General features: G+C 45.3%; 1 protein-coding gene across 1 annotated transcript in view; it reads left to right on the top strand.

The window, feature by feature from the left end:
- The first annotated feature begins 7,195 nt into the window (after positions 1-7,195).
- Positions 7,196-25,623, top strand: part of MOB4 (MOB family member 4, phocein) — a 129,108-nt gene continuing 110,680 nt past the window's right edge. Inside the window, exon 1 of the mRNA XM_075285173.1 lies at positions 7,196-7,294. Coding sequence (XP_075141274.1) covers positions 7,235-7,294 — 60 coding nt within the window. The 5' untranslated portion in view covers positions 7,196-7,234. The remainder of the gene's footprint in view (positions 7,295-25,623) is intronic.

Below are 25,623 nucleotides of genomic sequence, written 5' to 3'. Positions count from 1 at the left end.
AGACGCACTAGATTATAAGACGCACCTAGGTTTTAGAGGAGGAAAAAAGGGAAAAAAAATTTTGAAGCAAAAAATGGTAAAATATTTAATATATGGGAGTTGTAGTTTTGCAACAGTTGCAAGGCCACATTGACAGGTAACCCTGCAGCTGTACGGGGACACATAGAGTGTTTTTTTTTTTTTTTGCGGGGCCAGAAGTACTTTTTAGTTTACCATTTTGGGGAATATCTATTGCTTAGATCACCTTGTATTGAAAAAAAACCCGGTGGTTTATGATATATGATTTTCTACTTTTATATATATATTCTAGGGACAGGAGGTGATTTAGAACTTTTATTTATTTCATATTTTCAAAGCTTTCTTTTTTTTTTACTATTTTATTTTATTATTCCATGATGTAATTAGGATGTCAGTGCCTCAAGTGTGCACACCAATAGAGGGTGCTGAATGAGAATGTGCAAGTCTAACTTCCATGATATAATTAGGAAGAGTCTCAGTCAAACACACCTGTCTTCCTAATTACATCATGGAAGTTAGACTTGCACATTCTCAGCCAGCGCCCTCTATTGGTGTGCACACTTGAGGCACTGACATCCTAATTACATCATGGAAGTCAGATTTGCATATTCTTCCCATGTTCCTTTGCAGTGGAGCGCTCATGGCTTAATAAGACTCCACACACCTATATGGTGGTCTCTCCCTATGGAGTGACGATATCCCCTTCAACATCAGCATGTCATTAAAACAGTCCAATCTTTATTTATGTCTTCAATACATCATAAAAATGGGAGGAGGTACGCCTGACACAGAATGAGCGAGTGACGATCGTTTCATGTAAAGCACTTTTTCAAGCTTAATCTAACCATGTCAGGCATGCTCACATTCTTTTATAGCAACAATTAACAAATCATGGCCTATACGGGTAGTAAATAGTTAAAAACTTTGAAATATATGGCACCAATTCAGGTTGCCAATCAAACAAGTAAACTAGCTATAGACACACACCTCCATAGTTAAAAGCAAATCTGTCAGGATACGGAGTCGCCGCGGACTCCTTGCTGCGCGGCGACTCCCCGGGAGACGTGTTAAGAGTTCTATTGGTTGTGCTTAGGTGATTAAGGGTTAAATCTTTTCCTTGCTCTGTTCTCCATGCCATTAGCCATCACAGGTGTTGTGGGTATGTTTTCTCTGCTGCTATTTAAACCCCACCCAGGCATGGATCCTTGCCAGCCATTCACTTAGTGTTTCCTGGTCCCCTGCTCTGTCAGTTACCTGTCTGAGTGTCTTTCAGTCTGTGTTTTGGTTATTATATACTTGGCTTGTATTCGACTATTCCTTGTCTTCCAATTTGGTACTTTACTCTTATCTCCTGGCTTGACCTCTTGCTTGTCTGACCTTGCTTTCTCTGTGTTTTTGCTGGGACTTGTTGTCCTTCCTTGTTCCATGCTGTTTTGTCTTTGGTTTTGCATTGCATTTTACACTGTGCTTTCTGCTTAGGTGTGACCCTCGTGACTCCAGTCCCTAGCACTTTCAGGGCCTCCCCTTCCCTGACCCTAGCCGCCTGGACAGTAGCATAGGAGTCGTGGCAGGCACACTTCAATTAGGAAGTGCATTGGTCTGCCTCATCTCAGATCTACAGCATAGTTAAAGCTGCAGGGCCTACGACCCCTTTTGTCATTAGTTGAACAGTGTTGCTTTCCCAGCTGTGTCACTTTGCACTGCCTGACCCTGACTCCAATCCTTACAAAATCCTTACTAGTGAACATGAAAGAGGACTCTCCGAGTGTCTGTATACTATAGCTATATCCAATCAGAGAAACGCCAGCTATGGCCACTGTCAGTAATGGGCCTAAGAGTGGACCACAATGAAAACTGCTCGAAAAACAGAACAGCCAATCAGATTTATTTAAGAGCTCCATTGAGAACAAACAAGCAAAAATACACCACAAAGACGATAGACATCGCAAACAATATCACTTGATCACCTGTAACATCTTTGCCCATCCGGGCGTTGGCGCCATCATCCGGCCGCACGCCTTGCACTGTCTGAACACTGCCCTATTCTTTACCTTGGTAATTGATTTTCCACCACATCCATCTCCTTCACCTTCAGTTTGCCCTGCTCCCCTAATGGTTAATCTGGTCGTGCCCTGTGATTGACAGCCTGCCTTCCTGTCAACTCCATGGGCGGGTTCTTCCTCCCAATATAGCCTTGGTTCCCATTCAGACCAGTGCTTGCTATTGCCGTGCGCATACTTGCTCTTTACTGTCTCTGTTTTGATTACTCTATTATCCTTGACCTTTGGCTTTCCTCACTGACTTCTCTTTTTGGACTCCAATTTGGTACTGCATTGCCCGACTGTTACTGACCCTTGGCTAAGTTGACTTCCCATTGTTGTTGTTCGTCTTGTCTGCGTTTTGTGTGTCACATACTCATACACATAACACATAATACCTTGCGCTTACACTAAGCATGAATGTATTGCTCACAGTTAATCTACTTGTGTGTATATTCTGACTAAACTGTGGTGATTGAGTTTTTCAGATGTTAAGTTTTAGAATTTGCATCAGTGGTGTATTACATTGGACTATTTTCTGTTGCAAGCAGTACAGCCTATGAATACATAAGGTTTGTACTGATCATGCTCTTGTTTTGCTGAATATTGTACTCCTCACAGATGAGCCTCCGGCAGGACCAGCGTTGATTGGCCGAATGCTGTACTCTGTATGGCATTCGGCCAATCAATGCTGGTCAATGCATTCCTATGGGAAAAAGTCAGCTTGCGCATATCGCAAGCTGATGGGGATCCCGACCAGATAGAGCCCCAAAGAGCTGGGTGAGTGACATTCCCACTTAAATAAAGGTAATCCCTAGCTAACCCTGCCTTTACATCTATCCCTGTCTCACGGTCACATAGTTCACAGTCTCAAATTAACCAAATGTTAAATCCACCATTCGTATAAATTGGAGGCACCTCAAATATCACGAAGATGACGCTGGCTATTCTTATAAAAGGGAGGTCACATGTTTTCGGAAGCCAATGTTTTTTTTTCAATGCCTCCATTGTCATAGTTTCTGTCCCACGTCCCCTGCACAGTTATTGGTGCAAAAAAAGCGCCAGGGAAGATGGGAGGGGATATGAATTTTTACTGCGTTTGCCTTGTGGTATTCGATTGGAATCAAATACCTTGAACGGCCTGATATTCGATCGAATATCTATTTGAGCGAACACTGTTCGCTCATCTCTAATTATAATTGGTCATAGAATATAATAGGTGTTTACATATGACGAGCACGTACACCCAGGAGTTAACACATGAATATCCGTGTCTTCAATTTTAGCCCTATGCAAATATTAGCACATACCGCTAAGATGGATGATATGGCTTTGGAAGTTTCATAGAACACTTTTAATGAGATCTAACTTCGTAACAGCATGTTTCTCAAGAGACTGGAACTGAAACATTCTCGAGGTTTTAATAATAAAATGTACTAATAACATCCTCTTAAATAATCAAATACTATCTCTACAAAAGGTCAAACATGGAGGATTACAGACCAAGATGGCTGAATAAACCAATGTCTGTCTTATACAGATACCCTGTCCTTCACAATGAGCGTCCATTCTTAGATTCAGATATGAATGAGAAAGAGATTGAGCAAGCGATGCCAAATATAGCCAAAATTAAATCACCTGGCATAGACAGAATACCTTTAGGCTATGTTTAGACAGAGTTTTTTGGTCAGGATTTTGAGGCCGTATCCGCCTCAAAATCCTGACCAAAAAGACGGCTCCCATTGAAATCAATGAGGGCCGCTCAGGTGTTTTTTCCGGGAGCCGGAAAAAGAAGCGAGATGCTCATTCTTCAGACCGTTTTGCCTTGCCATTCATTGGGCCTAATCTGGAGCAGAGTGCGTGGCTGGATGCCGGTGTAGTGCACCAGCTTTCAGTTGCGGTTACCCGGCTTTTGTCCTACTCTGTGTGAACTTACCCTTAGAGATGTATCTTAGATACTCTGAACTACTGGGCACCTTGCTGTTAGAAATGTTCATGTCCACACTTGACTGTCAGAAACACCCTTCCTCACAGTAGCGTCCTCACGGCTCAGCATCATGGCTGGGCGGTAAGGAACGCCCCCTCTCACAGTAAAGCGCAATAGATGCTACTGTGAGGAAGGGTGTTTCTGACTGAGTGTCAGAATCGCCCTTCTGACACTGAAGAGTTACCGTAACGACACCGATAGCTCTTCAACAGAGCCACAGAACAGGAAAGCCGACAGTGCGCTGAATTGTATTACACCACATGTGTGTATAATGGTAGAGTATAATGGTAGAATCCCTTTAAAGTAGTCGTTGGACTGTAACCAGGGGGTGGGGGGGGAGTACTTGGTTTGCACTAATGTGGCATTTTTGTTATACACTCATCATGTCAGTCTGAAACTAAAAGCAATTTGCAGAGAGAGAAAGAGGAGACTAGGAACATGGACTGATTCATCAACCCAGGCAACAAGCTGTTAAACACTGAGGACATGTATACAACTGTAGGACAAATGGAACAAGATAAAGCAATGAATTGAGTAAAAAAATTCAGTTAGCCTAAAGAGGATGTCCATGATATATATTTTTTTTAAATTAAGATGGGTAGGTGAATTCCCCCCATAAAACTCACCTACTAATTCACCTGTCCTCGGATTGGTCCATTCTGCTGCTCCAGTGTTTTCTTCCGGCGGAAGTTCCACAGTTCCAAGTTGCACATGACTGCTGAGGCCAAGCAGCAGCCTCAGTGAAGGACATGGGACGTCACAGGTAGTAACCGTTGATGCCAATCAGCAGCCTAAGGAAAAGACGCAGGACGTCACAGTGCGGCAGAAACTTCAGGCAAAACAAGACAGCGGAGCAGCAGGACCAGACCACACTGCTAGACATCGGGGATAGATCAGTATGTTTTTCACCTTCCCTTTGTGAAGTTTATAATCATGTAATATATTAAAAAAAAACATTGTTATCCTTTAAAGCTGAATATTAGATATAGTTGTTTATGCTTGAAACTGGTATAATGTTATATGATAAGATGGCGCCTGTATCCAAGATGGGTGCAAGAAAAACAAATGCTTGGCTTGCTGCCACAAGACAGCTACCTAAGGCTACCACGCAAGAGCGGGAGCAGCTGGCTATATATGGCACTGCTTAAAGGGGTATTCCCACCTCACATACTCATCAGTCTTTACTGCTGTAAAATCTTCTTTCTTCCTGGTTTCTTGCATCATTTGGTGGGCGGGGTTTCACATGCAACCTGTCGTTTAGCTCCGCCCCCAAATTGCATGTAGCTCCGCCCATCCATATTGGACTATGAAGTACAGGCAGCAGCAACTCCATTCTGTGTTACATACAGAGACTGCCTGTCTCTGCCATAATGAACACAATTGAATTAGCTAGCCTGATAACTGGGAGAACAGAAGAAATGAAAGCAGTTCCTCTCCTCTATCTGCTAACAGGAAGCTAGGTCACGTTGTGCAGACACAGGAATAGCTAGAAACACAGGCTCGCTCCCGTGCACTTAGCTCCTCCTCCCTCCCCCCTGGCAGCAGGCAGATACATCACTTGACTCATGAGCAGCTAAGTCAGGGCTGTGGCCACAAAGAATTGAATAAAGTAAGATAGTGGACAAACAAAGCAGTTTTGCTGACGCATTGTATTTAGGAAAAGTCTTACATCCACATTAATAAGCAGTATAGATAGGATCTTTGTGATGGGACAACCCCTTTAAACTTTTTCTGTTTGATTGAGATGTATCATACCAATCAGGAATGAATATGAAAACTTACGTTGTTGTTATATCACTTCCTTTCTCTGCTACCATTTAACCCTGTGTTCTTAATAAAAAAAAGTGTCAGCACAGATTCCTTGGTTGAGAAAAGAACGAATACCAACACTATTGGTGTGATTTCTTGACCACCGGCCCTCAGGCTTATCAATTAGGATGATGACAGTTACCCAGGATTATTGGTCAATTAGTCATAAACGCGACTATGACCTTATCACCATGACTAATATGAACTTTTTTTCCCCTAGAGAACCTATGTCCTAAAGAACCTCTTTAAGCTACAAGCTTAAATATGATCATGGAGATGGGTTTTTCAGGATACATGGAACCAGGGCTGGCTTCAGCACCCGGAGTAAGTGACAGGGTCCCAGTCTCCTGAGGAGGCCCACTCGGCAGTGGCATAAGGTACGGGGTTCGTGGCCAGCTGAAAATGGTTGGGGCCCCTAACCACCATGACAGCGGTTGCGGGAAAGCCTGGCTCCCCAACTGCTATACAAACTGCTAATGGAGTGGGGGCCTGGCGATCGCTGGGCTCCTTTCCATTAGATGCCAGCCCAGGGAAGGTGACTAAAAATAAAAAAAAAATACTTATAATCACCTGTCCTGGGCACAGCATCCACTTTGCAGCCCTTTTGCCCACTGAGTGAAGTTACTGCTGGGGCCTGTGATTGGGACGTGAAGCGCAACGGTGTAATGACAACCTCGAACCCCACATGACTGTTTGGGGGACCCTGTAATCATATAATACTGTGTGGTGGCCACTGTGAGCATATAATACTGTGTGTGGGCTACTGTGAATCATACAGTACTGTGTATGGGCCAGTGTGGAGCATATAATACTGTATGGGGACCACTGTGGGTATATAATACTGTGCGCGGGCCACTGTGGAGCATATATGCTATGTGGGGGCCACTGCAGAGCATATAATGCTGTCTGGGGGCCACTGCAGAGCATATAATGCTGTCTGGGGGCCACTGCAGAGCATATAATGCTGTCTGGGGGCCACTGCGGAGCATATAATGCTGTCTGGGGGCCACTGTGGAGCATATAATACTGAGGAGACTATAATGCTGTGTGGGGCCACTGTAGCAATATTGTGTGTGGGCCACTGTGGAGGGGCACTATTAACAGTATCAGGCCCATGTAAAATTATAATAAATGTGAAGATATAATTATACTCACCGTAAACATTCTACAGGCAGAGCCTTCTGTTATCTGCCACTAGGTCGTATACATAGCTCAATTCTAGCGTTCTGCATGAATTCTGTACTTCCAATTCTAGTTGTAATTCTGTACTGCAGCACAGTAGCGAAAGAAAATGGGCTGAACTTTGTGGAAATGTTCCCTCCCCCACTGGAGACGGAGCAACTGCATCTGGGCGTTTTCTGAGGACTTACATTTTGGCACTATGGTCATGGCGGAGGGAGCTTCAGTGCTAAGAAGAACGAGACCAGGGACCAGAAACCAGGTATCATTTTAATTAGATTTGGTCGTAATAAATGGACGAGTTTCCGACTGCATGCAAAACGTATGTCTTTATTTTGGAAGCAATTCGCAGCCTAAAAGGCAGGCTTTACATACTGGATGCCTGGGCCGCCATACTTTGTTTTACCACTCGCCCTTGTAACCGGAAGCACGTAACACGACTTCGAATTATTATTATTTTTTTTCATAAAAGAAAATGTGTTGTTTAAGCTTTGAAGTTATGTACCCGGTTACAACAAAAGTAAAGGTTTCGTGGAATATTTGTGCTCAGTTTGCAACGTTGGACACGTAATGCTTGAGTGTTAGCGGTCGATTAGAAATCAGAATCACTGTGGCATCTACGCCTTATTGGAAGCTTAGAAGGAAGAGACGCCGAACGCTTGTTATAGCTCGCTAGAAGGCAGTGCATGCTGGGAATTATAAAAAAAATAAACAGTGAACGATAATACCCAAGTGCTATACTCGGAAGGTGTAGATGCCTGAGATTTCAGTATATTAAGTAATAATATGCAAAAGAATCCTGCAAATGGCTATGAATTTATCTTGATATTTCCTATAGCATATTTATGCTAGGTTTAGACCTGTGTCCGGGTTTCTGTTCGTAGGGTCTGCTAAGGACCCCACACAAACCTAATCTGTTTAAAGTGGTTATCCTTCAGGTATTCCTGCCAAAAATGTAAGAGATTTGGGGACGGAAATCCCGAACACAGGTCAGGTGCAGGTGTGAGCCTAGCCTTAGGATAACTATCATGTTGGGCTCCTCTCCTCCTTGTCCCCTTTATGGCTAATGTACATGTATTTAGCAGCAAAAAAGTACATTTTTAAAAATTATGAATAGCGGTTTAAATCTTTTAGGGTAAGGGGGTGTTCACACTAGTGTCGTTGTCCGATGCTAATGTCCACGCAAAATCTTGCGCGGACATTAGCATCTGACACTAGCTATGTCCGTTACAATTTGCATTATTTTAAAAGGGACATCATGTAGTGTCCTTTACTGTCCTTAAAGGGGTATTCCCACGTACATAATCCTATCTATATTTGTAGATAATTAAAAGTTAAACATTTTTGCAAATATAACTAATTAAAAATTCTGCAGAGTTTTAAAGATTTTCTCTAACTTTCTTAGTGGTGACAGTCTGTTATCTTGATCGGTTGCCAATGGTTACAACCACTAATGCAGAAACTTTCTATGGTCTGGGTCTTGTCAGGAACCCAGCTATGGTTTTCATATTGTAGCTGGGTTGTCAGGCTGGGACACTATCTGTATCAGAAGTATTGTATCGGCCACAATAAAGAAATCATGGCTGATTTTCTGACCTTAGAAGGTTCCTGTATTCATGGTCGTATCCACTGGCAATAGATCAAGACAACAGACTGTGACCACAAGATATGTAGAGAAAATCTTTAAAACTCTGCAAAATGTTTAATTACTTATATTTGCAAAAATGTTTAACTTTTAATTATCTACAAATTTAAAAATAATTATATACATGGGAATTCCCCTTTAAGTGTCCGTTTACAAAGATGTCCATTTTTCAAGTGGACAGCTAAATCCTAGGCCAAAACAGACATTTAAAGACAGACAGACAAGGACACTACATGATATCCCATTTAAAATAACGAGTGATTATGAAGATAATCTTGTTTCCCTTAGTCCTAACAGCGGCACAATGTGGGGTATTTCTGCCCCTGTGTGCTGGTAGGACAGGCGGATATTTAATTAGCCAATCAAATGCGTGGCAGGCCCTATAAGAGGGCACAAGAACCTCCCCTCTGCGTGTAAATACAAAAGTACCTCCATTACATTTATATACAGTTTTATACATAAGATATGATTCCCAGGGTGGGAAATCTTGTGCCGCTGTTAGGACTAAGGGAAACAAGATTATCTTCATAATCACTCGTTCCCTGTCGTCCTCAACAGTGGCACAATGTGGGGATATAGCAAGCAGGTCCCCAAGATGGGTGGGACAAACCCATGACCGAACTTAAACTGGTCTGGGCAAAGGCAGTGGAATCTGCCACTTGGTCCTTCAGGCGGTAATGCCGAATGAAGGTGGATTCAGATGCCCAAGAGGCAGCTGCATATATTTGGTCCACAGACAAAGCACTTCTTTCTGCCCGTGAAGTGGACACTGCCCTGGTTGAATGGGCATGAAGGAAAGATGGAGCCGACAGCCCTTGGGCGGTATAGGCGACTCTAATAGTCTCGGTAACCCACCGGGATATTGTAGCTTTGGCGGCTTTGGCGCCCTTGTTTTTCCCCGTGTAGCTGACCAACAGGTTTTCAGTCCACCTAAAGGGGCGAGTGCGCTGCAAGTAGATCTGCAGGCATCTGACCATATCCAGCTTGTGCCATCTTTCTTCTTCAGCAGAAGAAGGGAACGGAAAAAATACTGGAAGGGAAATCAGTTGGTTCCTGTTTACAGCAGATGGCACCTTGGGACGAAACCCAGGGAGGAACCTAAGCTGTACATGGTCAGAGAAAAAGGTGGTATATGGCTCCTCAGCGGACAAAGCTTGTAGTTCACTAACGCGTTTGGCAGGTGTGACTGCCAATAGCAGCGCCATTTTGCCGGTTAGCGACTTGAGGGAGACCTCTTCCAGAGATTCAAATGGCTGGCCACATAGGGCATTCAGGACCGGAATAAGGTTCCATTGGTGGACAGGGGTGTTTACCACCGGTCTCAGCCTAGTTGCCCCTTTAATAAAGGTGCTCACTAAAGGATCCTGAGACAAACGCCTCCCCAGATAGGCGGACAGGGCCGCTACGCCTGTTAGTTGAATCTGCTCTGGCGCTGGATAGGGTCTTCAAGACGGCTTGTGACAGTCCTCTATTTCTCAATAGGGACTGGTCAACCTCCAGGCTGTCAGGTTGAGTCTCCTCAGATCCTGGCATCTCAGCTCTCCTTGGGTTACCAGGTCTGGGAGTGGGGGAAGCCTCCAATATATGCCCTGACTCATTTGTATGAGCTGAGCAAACCAAGCCCTTTTTGGCCAGAACGGGATTATGGCTATTCCCGAGGCTTGGTCCTGTCTTATTTTTATCAATACCTTCGGTATGATTGGAATTGGAGGGAATATGTAAAACAGCCTGAACCTCCATGGGATGGACAGGGCATCCACCGCCAAGGGATTGTCCTCCTGGTACAGAGAGCAGAAGGTCCCCACCTTGGCGTTGAGTCGGGTAGCCATAAGATCGACCTCCGGGAGACCCCATCTCTGGACGATCTGTTGAAATACGTCTGGATTGAGAGACCATTCTCCTGATACGGTAATACCCCGACTCAACTGATCCGCTACTATGTTCAGGGAGCCCTTTATGTGAACAGCGGATAACTGGACCAGATTCTTCTCCGCCTAGGCAAATATGAGATTCGTCTCTCTCAGCAAGGTTGGTGACCTGGTGCCCCTTTTTTTTTTTTTCCTTGTTTGTTTATATAGACTACCACCGTCATATTGTCTGACCGGTTTTTGACAGACTTGCCTTTCAATTCTGGGGCAAAGTGTACTAGGGCCAGGTACACAGCTCTGAGTTCCTTGAGATTGGATGACCCCAGCTCCGGACATCTCCATCGTCCTTGTACAGTTTTGTCTTGACAATGGGCTCCCCATCCCCACTGGGATGCATCTGTTGTCAACAGGGTCCACACTGTCGGGACCGTGGACCTTCCGTCTTTCAGGTGTATCCACCATCTGAGGGAAAGACGGGTAGCGGGAGAAAGGCAGATCTTCTTGTGCAATCCCCGTGGAGACCTGTTCCAGGTTCTCAACACTTCCATCTGCAGGGGACGCAAATGCCATAAAGCCCAAGGCACCGCCCTGGCCGAGGATGACATCAGGCCCAGGACTCTCATGGCGGTCCGGATGGTTACCTGCCGAGTGCGCAATAGGAATCGTGCACTGGCTTGGATTCTTTCCTTCCTTGGACTGGAGAGGAAGATCTGCATCGCTTCTGAATCCACTATAAATCCGAGGAATTTTCTTCGGGTGGATGGAACGATTTCGGACTTCTCCCAATTGATAATCCTAACTCCTGTAGGAAGTTGATGGCAAGGTTGAGCTGCTGGAGGAGAGCAGCAGGAGACTGAGCTTTCAGTAGCCAGTCGTCTAGATAAGGGACGATGAAAAGACCCTGAAGTCTGAGGGCCGCGGCGACCGGAGAAATCACCTTGGTGAATACCAGTGGGGCGGATGTGATGCCGAATGGCAGAGCTGTGAATTGATAGTGCTCCCTGTGGCCGGCCATAGCGACGGCAATCCTGAGAAACTTCCTGTGGAAATGAGCAATGGGGACATGTAGATAGGCGTCCTTCAAATCGAGGGTAACCATCACCTCTCCTGGCTGAAGAAACACAGCCACGGAATCCACGGTTTCCATTCGAAATGACCTCTTCCTGATAAACCGATTGAGGTACCTCAGATCTATTATCATCCTCCAGCCCCCGGTGAACTTGGGGACCAGAAAGACGGGGGAGTAGACTCCCAGACCGAGGTCTGAGGCTGGTACCTTCTCCAGGGCGCCCTTGGTAACATATTCGGCAACCAAGGCTTCTAGACTGGCCTGCAGAGAAGGTGGAAGAGATCGGGTGGAAACGAACCGATCTGGAGGTGGAAGATGAAAGTCGATGTGATACCCGTGTTGTATGATCTTCAACACCCATGGGTCTTGGATATGGGTGAACCATGCTCTGGAAAAGGAGGAAAGACGTCCTCCCACAGGAAGGGGGGCCACAGGGAGCTGCCCCACGTCAAAACTCAGGCTTCCTCTTGGTGTCCTCCTTGGAAGCGCCACGACCAGCTCCCCTAGGGCGATATCTAAAACGCCGTTGTTGGGAAGGGCGTCTATAATTAGAGGAAGAACCTCTGCCTCTAGAGGGAGCACGTCTGCCCCTGGATGCTTGAGGTAGGGACCTTCCCCTACCTTCAGCTAATCCCTCCATAATGGCGTCTAAGCTTTGACCAGACACCCTTCCCGGCTCAAAGGGGAGAGCACAGAGTGCTGCTTTAGACGCAAAATCTGCCCGCCAAAGGGGTCTACGGGCCGCAGTAGACAACGCCATAGATTTGGCGGAGATTTTTAATTGATGGCAGGAGGATTCCGCCAAATAATCTGCAGCCCTATGAACTCTTTTCATAGAGGCCAGAATCTCATCTCTGTCTACGCCCGAGTCTATATCCCGCTCCAAGGCGGCTAAGCGGTTGCGCAAAAAGTCACCAACCATAGAGGAGGCTATGGCCACAGAGGCTTGCGCGGAGGAAGCTGAGTAGACCTTCTTCAGAACGGAGTCCGCCCTACGATCCAGAGGGTCCTGAAGATTTGAACCATCTTCCAAGGGCACCAGGGTTCTGCGGGACAGCTTTGCTACGGCCAAATCCACCTTCGGGGGAGGCCCCCAGGAATCCCACTGGGTAGTGTTAACAGGAAACAAACTCTTGAAGATCCTGGAAAGCGAATGTCCTTTCTCTGGCTGTTTCCACTGCTGCGCCATAAGGTCGGTCAGCGTGGCGTCCGCATGGAAGGCAATATGTCCCCCAGAGGCAGATGTGGAGGCTTCCCCGTCAACATCTCGGCCCACTGTAGACCGGATGGACTTCAGCAGCCTGCCCGTTTGTTCATAATGGAACGCAGTTCTGCTGGAATAACTGAGTCGTCCTCGGAGGAATCATCCTCTGCCACCCGCAGGTGTTACAAGGGGGGGGGGGAGAGACGAGGAACGGAGCTCAGAGCATGGTCTCCTGGTGAGCTGAGACAAGGTGCAATGGATCCCTTTGAGGGAATCATCCTGCAAAACAAAAAGGAGAGTACAAGCAAGGGAAAAACTATTTACCCAAGCGATGCCCAAACTCACCATCTCCTTGACCCATGCCATCATATCTCTGGGAGAGGGCTCCACAGATGGAGGACCTCTGCACCCGCGACAACGGGCCCACTCATAGCCTGAAAATAGGCAAGTTATAGGACCAGTAGTACCCCGCAGGGCACAACCTTACAAGCCGCTACCTACCATCAGGGAGCGGTGTGTCGCAATCGAAGCAGGAAAGATGTTTCCTCTTGGAAGAGGTTTTCCTCCTACCATCCCCAGGAGGGGTAGTAGAGGATGACATATCCTGCAGAGAGAGATATAGACCATGCAACACTGTCACCATGACATCATACCAGCTTTTAAAAAAAAAAGGGTAAATCTTACCAGGCCCTGTAGACCGGACAGCGAGGTGACGGATCCCAATAAAGTTTGCAAACTGGAAAAGAGTTCAAGATCAATGAACACCACAATCGCACGCCTTCAGCAGATACTGCAGGAAGGTCTCTGACACCAGGCCAGCCAGCCTCTTAATTCTGGCCGGCTGGAAGTGGGCGGAGCCACAATCAAAGCAGGTGAGGCAACCTGCCCAGACAACTAACCCTGTAATCAGGGGTCTGCAAAGATATACATTCCCCCCCACCAAGAGGCCCTTAACACGGGCACTTACCCCCACATCTCCCCGTCTTTTCCGGCCTTTAATAAGGCCTGAATCTTCCCTGAGTGAGCGGCCGCCAGCGCCAGGCCGTTGCCATGGCGCTATGATACTTCCGGCGAAACCGGAAGTGCGCGCTTACAGCGGCCGGCGGGGAACAGGATACACAACAGTGTGGTTCCACCCGCCGGCAGTCCGCGCGGCCACCAGAGGCGGCATGCGGAGTCCCCGGACTCTCACCAAAATGTCAGGTAAGTCACAAGGAGCAGGGGAAGCGGAGGAGAGGGGGGGCAGGGGGGATAGAGGGGGGTAGCCACACATGGCTAACAAGCACCTTCTCCCCGCAGGGCACAGAAGGTGACAAGAAGAAAACAACCGCTCAGGAGGTGAGTGATCCTGCTGAGCTTCTCTAAGAGGACACAAGTCCTCCCACCTGTCCTCTGTCCACACAGGACAGAAAAAAACACGCAGAGGGGAGGTTCTTGTGCCCTCTTATAGGGCCTGCCACGCATTTGATTGGCTAATTAAATATCCGCCTGTCCTACCAGCACACAGGGGCAGAAATACCCCACATTGTGCCGCTGTTGAGGACGACAGGGAATGCAAATTGTAGTGTTCGATGCTAATGTCCGTGCAAGATTTTGTGCGGACATTAGTATCGGACACTAGCTGTCGGACACCGATGCTAGTGTGAACCCTGCTTAATAGTATAACAGTTAAAAACCTACAAAACCTGTCTGCAAGTAAAAAAAAAAAAAAAAAAAAAGTACAATATATGGTTCCTGGAAGGTACTATGGCAAATTATTCTTCATTATACTACCATTTATTATTCTATACAATGTACTGGTTAGCTGGAAAGAAATTCAGTCGGTTGGGTTTGAAGAAAATGTGCATTTGTGTGAATTTCTTAGGGCTTTGTTTTTATGGCATTCACTCTACAGCCAAAATCACATGTCACCTTTATTCTATATTTCAGTACTATTCTGGGGATAGCAAATTTATATGGTTTTATTTGCATTTTAACCCCTTAACAAAAAGCTAAAACTGGGCAAAAGTTGCCATATTCTGACCACCGTAACATTTTTTTTTATACTTTTGTGTACGGACATGCCTTTTTAGTTATACTATTTTGGAGAATGTCTATTACTTTGATCACTTTTTAATCAAATTTTTATTACAGGCAAAACAGTGAAAAAAAATGTCAGTTTGGCGCTTTAGATTTTTTTCCCCACTATGGCGGTTTTTTTAAATTATAGATTTGTAAATTGGGTGTTTTCAGACACAGGAATACCTAATCTTTGTGTGTTTTACTGTATTTAAGTATGCAAACAACCAAAAATTGAGGCAAACATAGCATTCAGTGTTTTTATAAAAATACAAAAAAAATCTTTATTTAAACACCAGCAAGTCAATACATAATGAATTCAAAGAAAGACAGCTACAGTGCAGGAGAAAATTCCCCAATTTGGCAGACACTGGGCGAAATCATATCCAAACTGCTGCTACACACTTGTAAAATGTACAGTGGCAATCACACTGGAAAAAACAACAAAAAAAATAGTAAAATACAAGTACCGTATATACTCAAGTACAAGACGACCCGAATATAAGCCGAGGCCCCTAATTTTACCACAAAAAAATGGGAAAACTTATTGACTCGAGTATAAGCCTGGGGCAGTGGCGGATCCAGGGTTTGCGGGGCCCTGGGCAATTGACTTTGGCGGGGCCCTACTTACTGGGGGTCTCACACTTCTAACCTGTACTTCCCAACTGTTGAAGACTAGAAAGAGGGAATAAAACGTGCGGTGCGCGCAGCGCGCCGCAGCAAATTAGGCCCACCCACTTTTATGTTGACTCCGCCCATTCTCATTCATTTTTCATGTGATTTCACACAGTATAATCCTCCTACAGTCACCCGGAAATTATATGTACCCCCTCCATCTCTCCCCCATTTTCATATACACCCTTCATCTGCCCCAGATTTATGTCCCCCCCCCCTCTATCTCTGTCCCCAGTTTCATGCCATTATCCCCCTTTATCTGCCCACAGTTTCATGTCCCCCCGTCTCTGCCCCAGTGTCATGCCGTTCTCCCCCCCCTTCATCTGCCCCAGTGTCATGCCATTCTCCCCCCCCTTCATCTGCCCCAGTGTCATGCCATCCCCCCCCTTCATCTGCCCCAGTATCATGCCATTCTCCCCCCTTCATCTGCCTCAGTGTCATGCCGTACGGCCTCAAAATCCTTAGTAAATAACCCCGTGTAAAATTAACAATAAAAATGGACGCTTATTATCTATTAAGTGAGGTAAATTGTCTAAATACGACTCTTAAGTCGGGCTGTGAAGGGTAAAACTGGGTAGAGAATATTTGATTGTAGAAATCTCAAACGTATTTTAGAATGTGGTCAATATACATTAATATTTACTAGAGATGAGCGAACACTGTTCGATCGAATAGGAATTCGATCGAATATCAGGCCGCTCGAGGTATTCATTTCCAATTGAATACCACACGGCATACGCAGTAAAAATTCGTATCCCCGCCCACCTTCCTTGGCGCGTTTTTTGCACCAATGACTGTGCAGGGGAGGTGTGACAGGAACTACGACAATGGAGACATTTGATAAAACCCATTGGCTGCCGAAAACATTTGCCCTCCCATTTATAAGAATAGCCAGCGTCGTCTTCATGACATTTGCGGTGACAGATAGGGAGAGACAGAGAGAGATCTGCTGAGGGTATTAGCTTCTAGTAGGTAGGGAAAAACCGAAAAAAAACAACAGCTTACCATGGAGGTGAGCTTACCATGTACAGTGTGTCCCCCAAAATAGGGATACAGAGCAGTTAGTGCCTGCTATATACGTCCAACCCAGCTTTTCAAGGGGTGACCCCCAACACATTAGCAGGAAAAAGAACAGTTAGTGCCTGCTATATACATCCATCCCAGTTTTTCAAGGGGTGACCCCCAACAAATTAGCAGGAAAAAGAGCAGTTAGTACCTGCTATATATACGTGCAAACCAGCTTTTCTCGGTGTATAGACAAGTTTCCATCAGGGCAGCCTGTTGCCATCGTCGGTGTGCAAGAGGAGGAGGAACCGTCAGAGGAATTGGAAGAGGTGGACGACGAGGACACTGACCCGATCTGGACAGGATTAATTCTTGGAATTGGAATCGAATACCTCGAACAGCCTGATATTCGATCGAACACCAATTCGATCGAACGCCGTTCGCTCATCTCTATTCTCAATACATTGACAAGCTATCCTGGGGGGGGGATAAAAAAAAAAGCTTTTAAAATAAATAATAAAAAATGAATTCAATGTTCTAAATCAACTCCTTTCACTAGAATACATATAAAAGTAGAAAATCATATGTCAAACACATACACATTAGGTATCCCTGTGTCCGAAAATGCCCAGTCTACTCATAGTTTCCTGTACAGTGAACGTCAAAATCAAAAGTGCCAAACCACCAGGTTTTTTTTCAATAAAAGGTGATCTAAGCAACAGACATTCCCCAAAATGGTATAACTAAAAAGTACATCTGGACCCGCAAAAAAAACCCCAAAAAACACTCTATGCGTCCCCGTACAGCGGCAGGGTGACCTGTCAATGCGGCCTTGCAGCTGTTGCAAAACTACAACTCCCATGTATTAAATATTTGACCATTTTTTGCTTCAAAATTTTTTTCCCCCTATTTTCCTCCTCTAAAATCTAGGTGCGTCTTAGAGTCCAGTGCGTCTTATGGTCCGAAAAATACAGTAATTTAATTTCCAGAGAAGAATGTGCAGCTGCTGGTGAAAAAGTGTTTGTAGAATTTCAGTTTTTCCAGAAATATACCATTTCAGTACCTATATGGTGTGCCCAGTTTTTGTTAGCAAAGTCACACACTTCAGTAGTGTCTCGCTGGAATATTTAGGAGCCATCAGTGGAATTGAATCTTGGGGCCTATCCTACTACTAGTGGCATACAAGCCATAAATAAAGTCGTGCCACTTTTATGGTCCCCCTCAGATTTATCAATATTTACCCCACAGTTTAAAGCCCTCTTTTACCCACCCTTAACCAGTAGAAGGATTCCCACACCCCGAGGGATAGGAAACAACTAGAAGTCAATTTGTTAAAAGACCCCTCCTTCACCATCACTTTAGTTGTTTCCTGTCCCTGCAGATGGAAGTTGTTTGTGCAGAGATGCATACAGCCATCTCTCTTCCTAGAGTACTAGGAGGTCTGTATTTGGAAGAGACACCCCGGGCAGTAATGCAAACCCGTCCTGTCCTGTCCATGGCAGCTGCAGGGGTTCCCTTGGTCTGAGAATCCCTCTCTTCCTTGCAGCTACTGCAAGAAAGGAGGTAGTTGCACATGTAATGTGCCGACGACTTTCAGTACATAAATGAGGCTCTCTTCTTAAGGTATTGCACGAATACAGTGTCCATCTTAGGACATCCTCAGATATCAGAGTCAAACATCAGATTAATGCTAGTTTACAGCTCTGATACCTGACTTCTGACATCTGATTTGTCTGACACCTGACTTCTGACACCTGACTTCTGACACCTGACTTCTGACACCTGACTTCTGACACCTGACTTCTGACACCTGACTTCTGACTCCGTCAGAGATCAGACTCAGGCATCACATACAAGCCAGCACATACACTATGCCTGCTAATGATTGGCCAGGATTACAGAGCCCCCTGCAGGAATAGAAGATACAGTGTATATAGCAGCTGCAGGCTGAGAAACTCAGATGAGACCTGATACCTGACTTGTGACTCTTTCAGAGATCAGACTCAGACATCACATACAAGCCAGCACATACAATGGTGGAAACTTATCAAGTGAAATGCTCCAGAATTCTAGTATCATTTTCACCAAATAAACCCTGTAACATGTTGGGCACCACATTTATCAAGTGTTTTAAATACTTTTAAAACTTGTGAAAAAAAGGGGCGTAGACTCACAGTAAAGGGGCGGGACCTACAACATTGTGCTACAAAAATTCACCAATAAGCTCCAAAGAACCTCAACTAATCTTCCATAGGAGACCCTGCTGCAGATTTTACCAAAAAATCATCAGAGAGAAAAGTCCTGCACAAAGTAGTGAACGAGTGCAAGGCCCTGGCCTGCCAGTGTCCGGAGATTATTCTCATCCTGCGCTGTCAACAAGCAGACACCGATCCCGTGATCGACCCATATGTCCTTCGTGATCGACCAGTAGATCGCGATCGACGTATTGGGCACCCCTGATCTACAGAGATCAGTATACCTAAGCAGACATGCACACAGTTCATTGTACACATGCAAATGCACAACATAGTAAAAATGTATATTTCATACCTCCCAACCGTCCCGATTTCCGCGGGACAGTCACGATTTGGGTGACATGTCCCGCGGTCCCGGTTGGAGGGAGGTATGTCCCGATTTCAACTCAGATCTGCGTCCAGAGGATGCAGATCTGAGTTAAACACATATGCGGCTGAAGCAAGGAGCTGTCACATGTCAGCTCCTCGCTTCGCCGCTGCGCGCCTCTCTCGCTGACACATATGCGGCTGAAGCGAGGAGCTGACCTGTGCGAGCTCCTCGCTTCGCCGCTGCCGCCGGCTACTGGCTTGCAGACGCGATGTGACACGTGATGTATCATGTGACACATCGCGTCTGCAAGCCAGTAGCCGGCGGCAGTGGCGAAGCGAGGAGCTCGCACAGGTCAGCTCCTCGCTTCAGCCGCATATGTGTCAGCGAGAGAGGCGCGCAGCAGCGAAGCGCGGAGCTGACATGTGACAGCTCCTTCCTTCAACCGCATATGTGTCAGCAAGAGAGGCGCGCAGAGAGCGGCGAGGGAGTGGAGGAGAAGGTAAGTGTAATGTGGAGGTGGAACGTGAAACTGGGGGCAGATGAAGAGGAGGATGGCATGACACTGGGGGCAGAGATGGAGGGACATGAATCTGGGGTAGAGATGTGGAGACATGAATCTGGGGGCAAAGATGGAGAGGACATGAATCTGGGGTAGAGATGTGGAGACATGAATCTGGGGGCAGAGATGGAGGGGACATGAATCTGGGGGCAGAGATGGAGGGGACATGAATCTAGGGGCAGAGATGGAAGGGGGACATGAAACTGGTGGCAGATGAAGGGTGTATATGAAACTGGGGGAGAGATAGAGGGGGGACATATAATTTACGGGTGACTTTAGGAGGATTATACTGTGTGCGGGCACATGAAAAATTAACGAGTGGGCGGAGCCAACACAAAAGTGGGCAGGGCTAAATGTGCCGCGGCGCACTACGTGCGCCGCTTATTTTGTCCCTCTTTCGGTTCTTCAAAAGTTGGGAGGTATGATAATTGACCATTATCTGTGGCACTTACAGCAGGTACAGGAACGTTCCAGACTTCAGCAGCTTTATGAAGTTACCTCCCTCAGAAGCTCTGATTGGTGGAGATGCTGTCAATGACAATTACTGCAAGAGTCTCATCCAATCAGCTCTACTCCTCCTCTACTTTGTGCAGGACTTTTCTCTCTGATGATTTTTTGGTAAAATCTGCAGCAGGGTCTCCTATGGAAGATTAGTTGAGGTCCTTTGGAGCTTATTGGTGAATTTTTGTAGCACAATGTTGTAGGTCCCACCCCTTTACTGTGAGTCTACGCCCCTTTTTTTCACAAGTTTTAAAAGTATTTAAAACACTTGATAAATGTGGTGCCCAACATGTTACAGGGTGTATTTGGTGAAAATGATACTAGAATTCTGGAGCATTTCACTTGATAAGTTTCCACCATTGTATGTGCTGGCTTGTATGTGATGTCTGAGTCTGATCTATGAAGGAGTCACAAGTCAGGTATCAGGTCTCATCTGAGATTCTCAGCCTGCAGCTGCTATATACACTGTATCTTCTACTCCTGAGTGTCAGCAGGGGGCTCTGTAATCCTGGCCAATCATTGGGAGGCATAGTGTATGTGCTGGCTTGTATGTGATGCCTGAGTCTGATCTCTGACGGAGTCAGAAGTCAGGTGTCAGAAGTCAGGTGTCAGAAGTCAGGTGTCAGAAGTCAGGTGTCAGGGTCAGGTGTCAGGGTCAGGTATTAGATGTCACTAGTCAGGTGTCAGAGTCAGGTGTCAGACAAATCAGATGTCAGAAGTCAGGTATCAGAGCTGTAAACTAGCATTAATCTGATGTTTGACTCTGATATCTGAGGATGTCCTAATATGGACACTGTACATGAAACTCTTTGTCCCCGGTCAAATGTTTCAGGGTCTGGGGGAGAAGAAATTTAGTCTTCCGAGTTCATGAGAATATCAAGCAAATGAAGGAAGCTTAATAGAAAGTGTGCTACTTTTAGGATATTTAAGAGACAATGTCTTTTTTCAGAGGAAGATGTTTCTCTTTGGGATGGTACACGGAAGGTCAATGCCCCAGTAGCCAAGATCTCCAAAATATCCTCTTTGTCCTTTGAGGATATGGGATGACTATGAGACTCTATGGATAAGAAGGCGGAAGGATTACTGGCAGCAATGGGGTCACTTTCCCTGTTTGATCCTTGGGAATCTGGTTGGATTAGTTGTAATCCCATCTAGCCTCAGGTGCCACTAGAGGTGACATCATGCTTCAACAAGCCACCAATTTCCTAGCTGATGCTTTCGCTGTCCTGGTGAAGTTGGCTGCCAGATCCTTCGGGCTTGGCTAATCCAACCAAAAGAACTTGTTGGGTAGCGCAGGCCGAAAGAGCAAGTTATGGCAGACTCCCTGTGATGTAGATTGACTCTTCAGATCTGGCCTAGATAATTGTAAGGATCCAACATAAAAAGGGTTCCCCTTGGAGTCCAGGTTCTATCATAACCTGAAAAGAAGCAATCCGGACCACAGAAACAGGGGTTTCGACAGATCTCTCCAGCAGCAGAAAGAGAAAAGCTTCATCTTCATCCCTCCCTCCTCTGATTGTATGTCCAACCAATGATGCCTGCTCCTTGGTGGGGGGAGAGGGAAGTTAAGAATGTTTGTACCGGCTTGGCAGAAGATCTCCTTGTCCCCTTGAATATCCCCAAGGACTAGAGTTCTTGAAACCTCCTACAAAGAGATTCAGCAACATAAAGGTCATCTTGCTCTCAATTCAGACTGCATTGGAGATCAAAGTAGTTCTTCTACTTCAGAAGAATTGTCATAATTCCGCCCACTTAACAGAGAGAGTGCTTTCTCTCCAATGTTTCTTATCCAAAAACTTAATGTCTTGTTCTGGGCCATCATCAATTTAAAATCTCTAAACCACTACATACCTTACAAAAGGTAAATCTCCTAACAAAGAATTGTAGGATAGTCTTCCTCGATCTAATATACACTTATTATGTTGAAACAAAGAAGCAGAGAGGTGGGACTCCTATAATTGCCTGGCTGCGGTAAAAACAAGAAGAGGAAAATGTAAAGCGTGGTCGGATTAAAGACAATGCCTCACTAAGGGTTGTACTCTACTGCCCAGAAAAAAAGTTCATATATGTATAAACAAAAGAAGAAAAAATGTGGGCACTCACCTAAGGCGTTCTAAAAACTTGTAAAGTTTATTGCATCTTCAGTTAAAAACGATACAGCAAGAGAGAGGCATGCTTAGCACTCTAAGCTTGATAAAGCACCTGGGAGGTGCGAAGCGATCGTTGCTGTTCTACCTGGCATGCCTCTCTTGCTGTATCATTTTTAACCACTTCCAGACCGCCCATAGACTATATACGTCCGGGAAGTGGTTGCCTAGTTCTGCCAGGACGTACCTGTACGTCCATCAGAACACAGCAGCTGCACGGAGATCGTGTAGCTGCTTTCACTAGGAGCTGGCTGTAACTTCAGCCGGAGCTCCCAGAGAGAAGACAGGGCAGAATTATTACCTCCCCTGCCTTCTCGATCGCTGTGTATACAGCGCTCAATGAGCGCTATATACACAGCTATGGACGCAGCCATAATTCAGCTGCCCTCTGACCCGGCGGACACGTGATCCGCTGGGAGCAGAGTCTTACCAGAGCTGCTGGGTCCTACAGGACTCAGATCAGCTCAGTAAGCTGTGTATACAGCATGCAGGAGGTTGGATTTCTCCTGTATCTGAGGTTAAATGTACCAGCCCCAGTTATAGGAGAAATCAGCCTCAAGTACAAAAAAATAAGTGATCAGATGTCCCCAAAGGTCTCTTATGACTTTATGGGGACACAATCTTGAAAAAAAATGAAATAAAAATATAATAAAAAAGTTTAAAAAAAAGTAAATAAAATAATAATAAAAAATAAATAATACGCTAATAAAACGCCGTTATTAAAGGTTATAGCCCCACCCCCGACGACACCATACAAAATAAAAATTACCGTAACGGAGAGGAAAAACTATATTATAAAGTTTTTCAGTGACACTCTGTGTTATTAAATTTAAAAAAAAAAAAAAAAATTGAAAACCAGACACAATTTCCCTCCTATTTTGTTTATATTTTCCCAGATATAAAAAAAAATTAAAACACATTTGAAAATAAAGATAACATAAAAATAAAGCCCTATGTGTCCCCGAAAAAAAGACGCAAAAATTAGTTGACTGAGACATACGGGAAAAATGTTACAGCCCTCAAAACCGCACATACAAAATAAACCTAAAATGTGTCTGGCCCTGGACCACAAATTGGCCCGGTACTGAAGTGGTTAACTGAAGATGCCCATCCATCCGGACTCCCAGAAGTTCCTACGGGTTGCACTCGTAAAAGAACACAGGCTGTTACACTTTCAGTTTCAGGCTTTTCCTTTGTCTTTCAGCAGCCCCACAGGTCTTCATGAAGGTTATGGCAGAAGTCTGTTCCTTTTTTTCCATTTTAAATTCAAATCATTCATTTCTGCTTTCAGGCCCACCAGACATCCAGCTATTTTCTCAGCTAAAATTCATCAGACAAAATTGGGATGACTGAATAATGTGGAAAAGTCCAGCTTGATTCCCTGCAGACAGATGATCTTTCTAGTAGTCTTGCTGAACTCTCTTCTGACAACATCTTTCATTCCTCTGGAGAGTCAGAGTGCCTTGATTTAAAAATCTTCCTTCCGCTGCGCACAATCAAGTTGCATCAAAGAGAGAATGAGGCCTCTTGGCTCCCTGATAGTCACCATCCCTTCTGTTCTCTAGGCAAAGGCTCATACAGGGTTTTGCAGGCCTTCCTTCTATAAGTAAGGGACAGACTTCAGATGTCACTGGACAAGAGGGTCACTCTTTCTCAGGCGACAAGACTCTACTCTGGTGACTGGACAAGAAGAATCTACAGTGGAGAGTTCTCTGCCAACTATGAAACTTCTTGGTACTCTCCACAGATGCCAACCTGTGTGGTTGAGGAGCCCACACAAGGGCTTGGGTACAGAGGTTATTCTTTGGTTGAAGCTTCTGCGGCAGCTGTCGGCAGTGCAGGTAGCTTATGACAATTTGGTCTCCTGGAATCATACTGAAACCTAGAATTCAGGTGGCATGTCATTTTGGCTGCAGAGTGAATGCCAGAGAAACGAAAACCAATAAGAAAGTCAAACAAATACCGTATATACTTGAGTATAAGCTGACCAGAATATAAGCCGATGCCCCTAATTTTACCACAAAAAACTGGGAAAACTTATTGACTCGAGTATAAGCCGAGGTGGGGAAATGCAGCAGCTACTGGAAAATTTCAAAAATTAAAATGGTCGGAGTTTTTGGGTGCAGTAGTTGCTGGGAAGGGGGGTGGGTTTGGTTGCCTGTCTGCCCCTTCTCTGAGTATGAGATCTGGATTCCCCCCCCCCCCCTTGGAATTCAGTGCAGTGCTCCTATTAACCCCTTCCCGACAGAATAGGAAACAGGAGCACTGCGGATACCCTATATTCAGTAGACCGGCACTTTCAGACACAGGGATACCTAATGTGTATGCGTTTCACAGTAATTTTCTACTTTTATATGTATTCTATGGAAAGGAACTTTTTATTAATTTTCTTTTTTTATCATATTTTTATGGCTTCTCATTTTTCAGTATCTCATGGGAGATTCTATACATTACTATTGCGGCTGGTCATAGACCCCCCCCCCCCCCAAAAAAAAAAAAAAAAAAAGTTTTTTTTTTTTTTTTCTCTTGTCTCTTTTTTTTTGCTTGACTCGAGTATAAGCCGAGAGAGGCTTTTTCAGCACAAAAACTGTGCTGACAAACTCGGCTTGTACTCGAGTATATACTGTGCTTTGTCTTCAAATCTACCCCATTCTTTTTTCTTTTTCCCCAGATTTTTAGTACATTGTATAGAATAATAAATGTTAGCATCACTAAGAACAATTTGTCCCGCAAACATTAAAGGGATTCTATTATTAAAAAATGTTTTTAAACTAATAGCACATACGAATAGCCTTTATAAAGGCTATTCCTCACTTACTTTTATCTTGAAGGTCCACGCTGCCGTTTTTAAATTTTTCTTCTTTATGCTAAGGGAGCGTTCACACTACCGTCGGTGTCTGACATGTAGTGTCCGCTCCTAGTGTCCGCTCAAAATCTGTCACGGACACTAGGAGCTGACACTAGATGTGTCCGTGACACCTGTCATTCACTTTAATGGGCATCGGGTGCGTTCTATTGCACTCCGTGCCCGTCCTTCCCTGTCCGCAAGAGAAGATGTCCGACTTCTCAAGCGGACAGAGGAACCCTGCATGCAGGGTTTTTCTGTCCGCTTGAGAAGTCGGACATCTTCTCTTGCGGACAGGGAAGGACGGGCACGGAGTGCAAAAGAACGCACCCGATGCCCATTAAAGTGAATGACAGGTGTCATGGACACATCTAGTGTCCGTGACAGATTTTGAGCGGACACTAGGAGCGGACACTACATGTCGGACACCGACGGTAGTGTGAACGCCCC

This window comes from Leptodactylus fuscus, chromosome 8, assembly GCF_031893055.1.
Source record: "Leptodactylus fuscus isolate aLepFus1 chromosome 8, aLepFus1.hap2, whole genome shotgun sequence".
NCBI lineage: Eukaryota > Metazoa > Chordata > Amphibia > Anura > Leptodactylidae > Leptodactylus > Leptodactylus fuscus.
The sequence above is the reverse complement of the archived record's forward strand: the minus strand, read 5'-3'. Positions and strand labels throughout refer to the sequence as shown.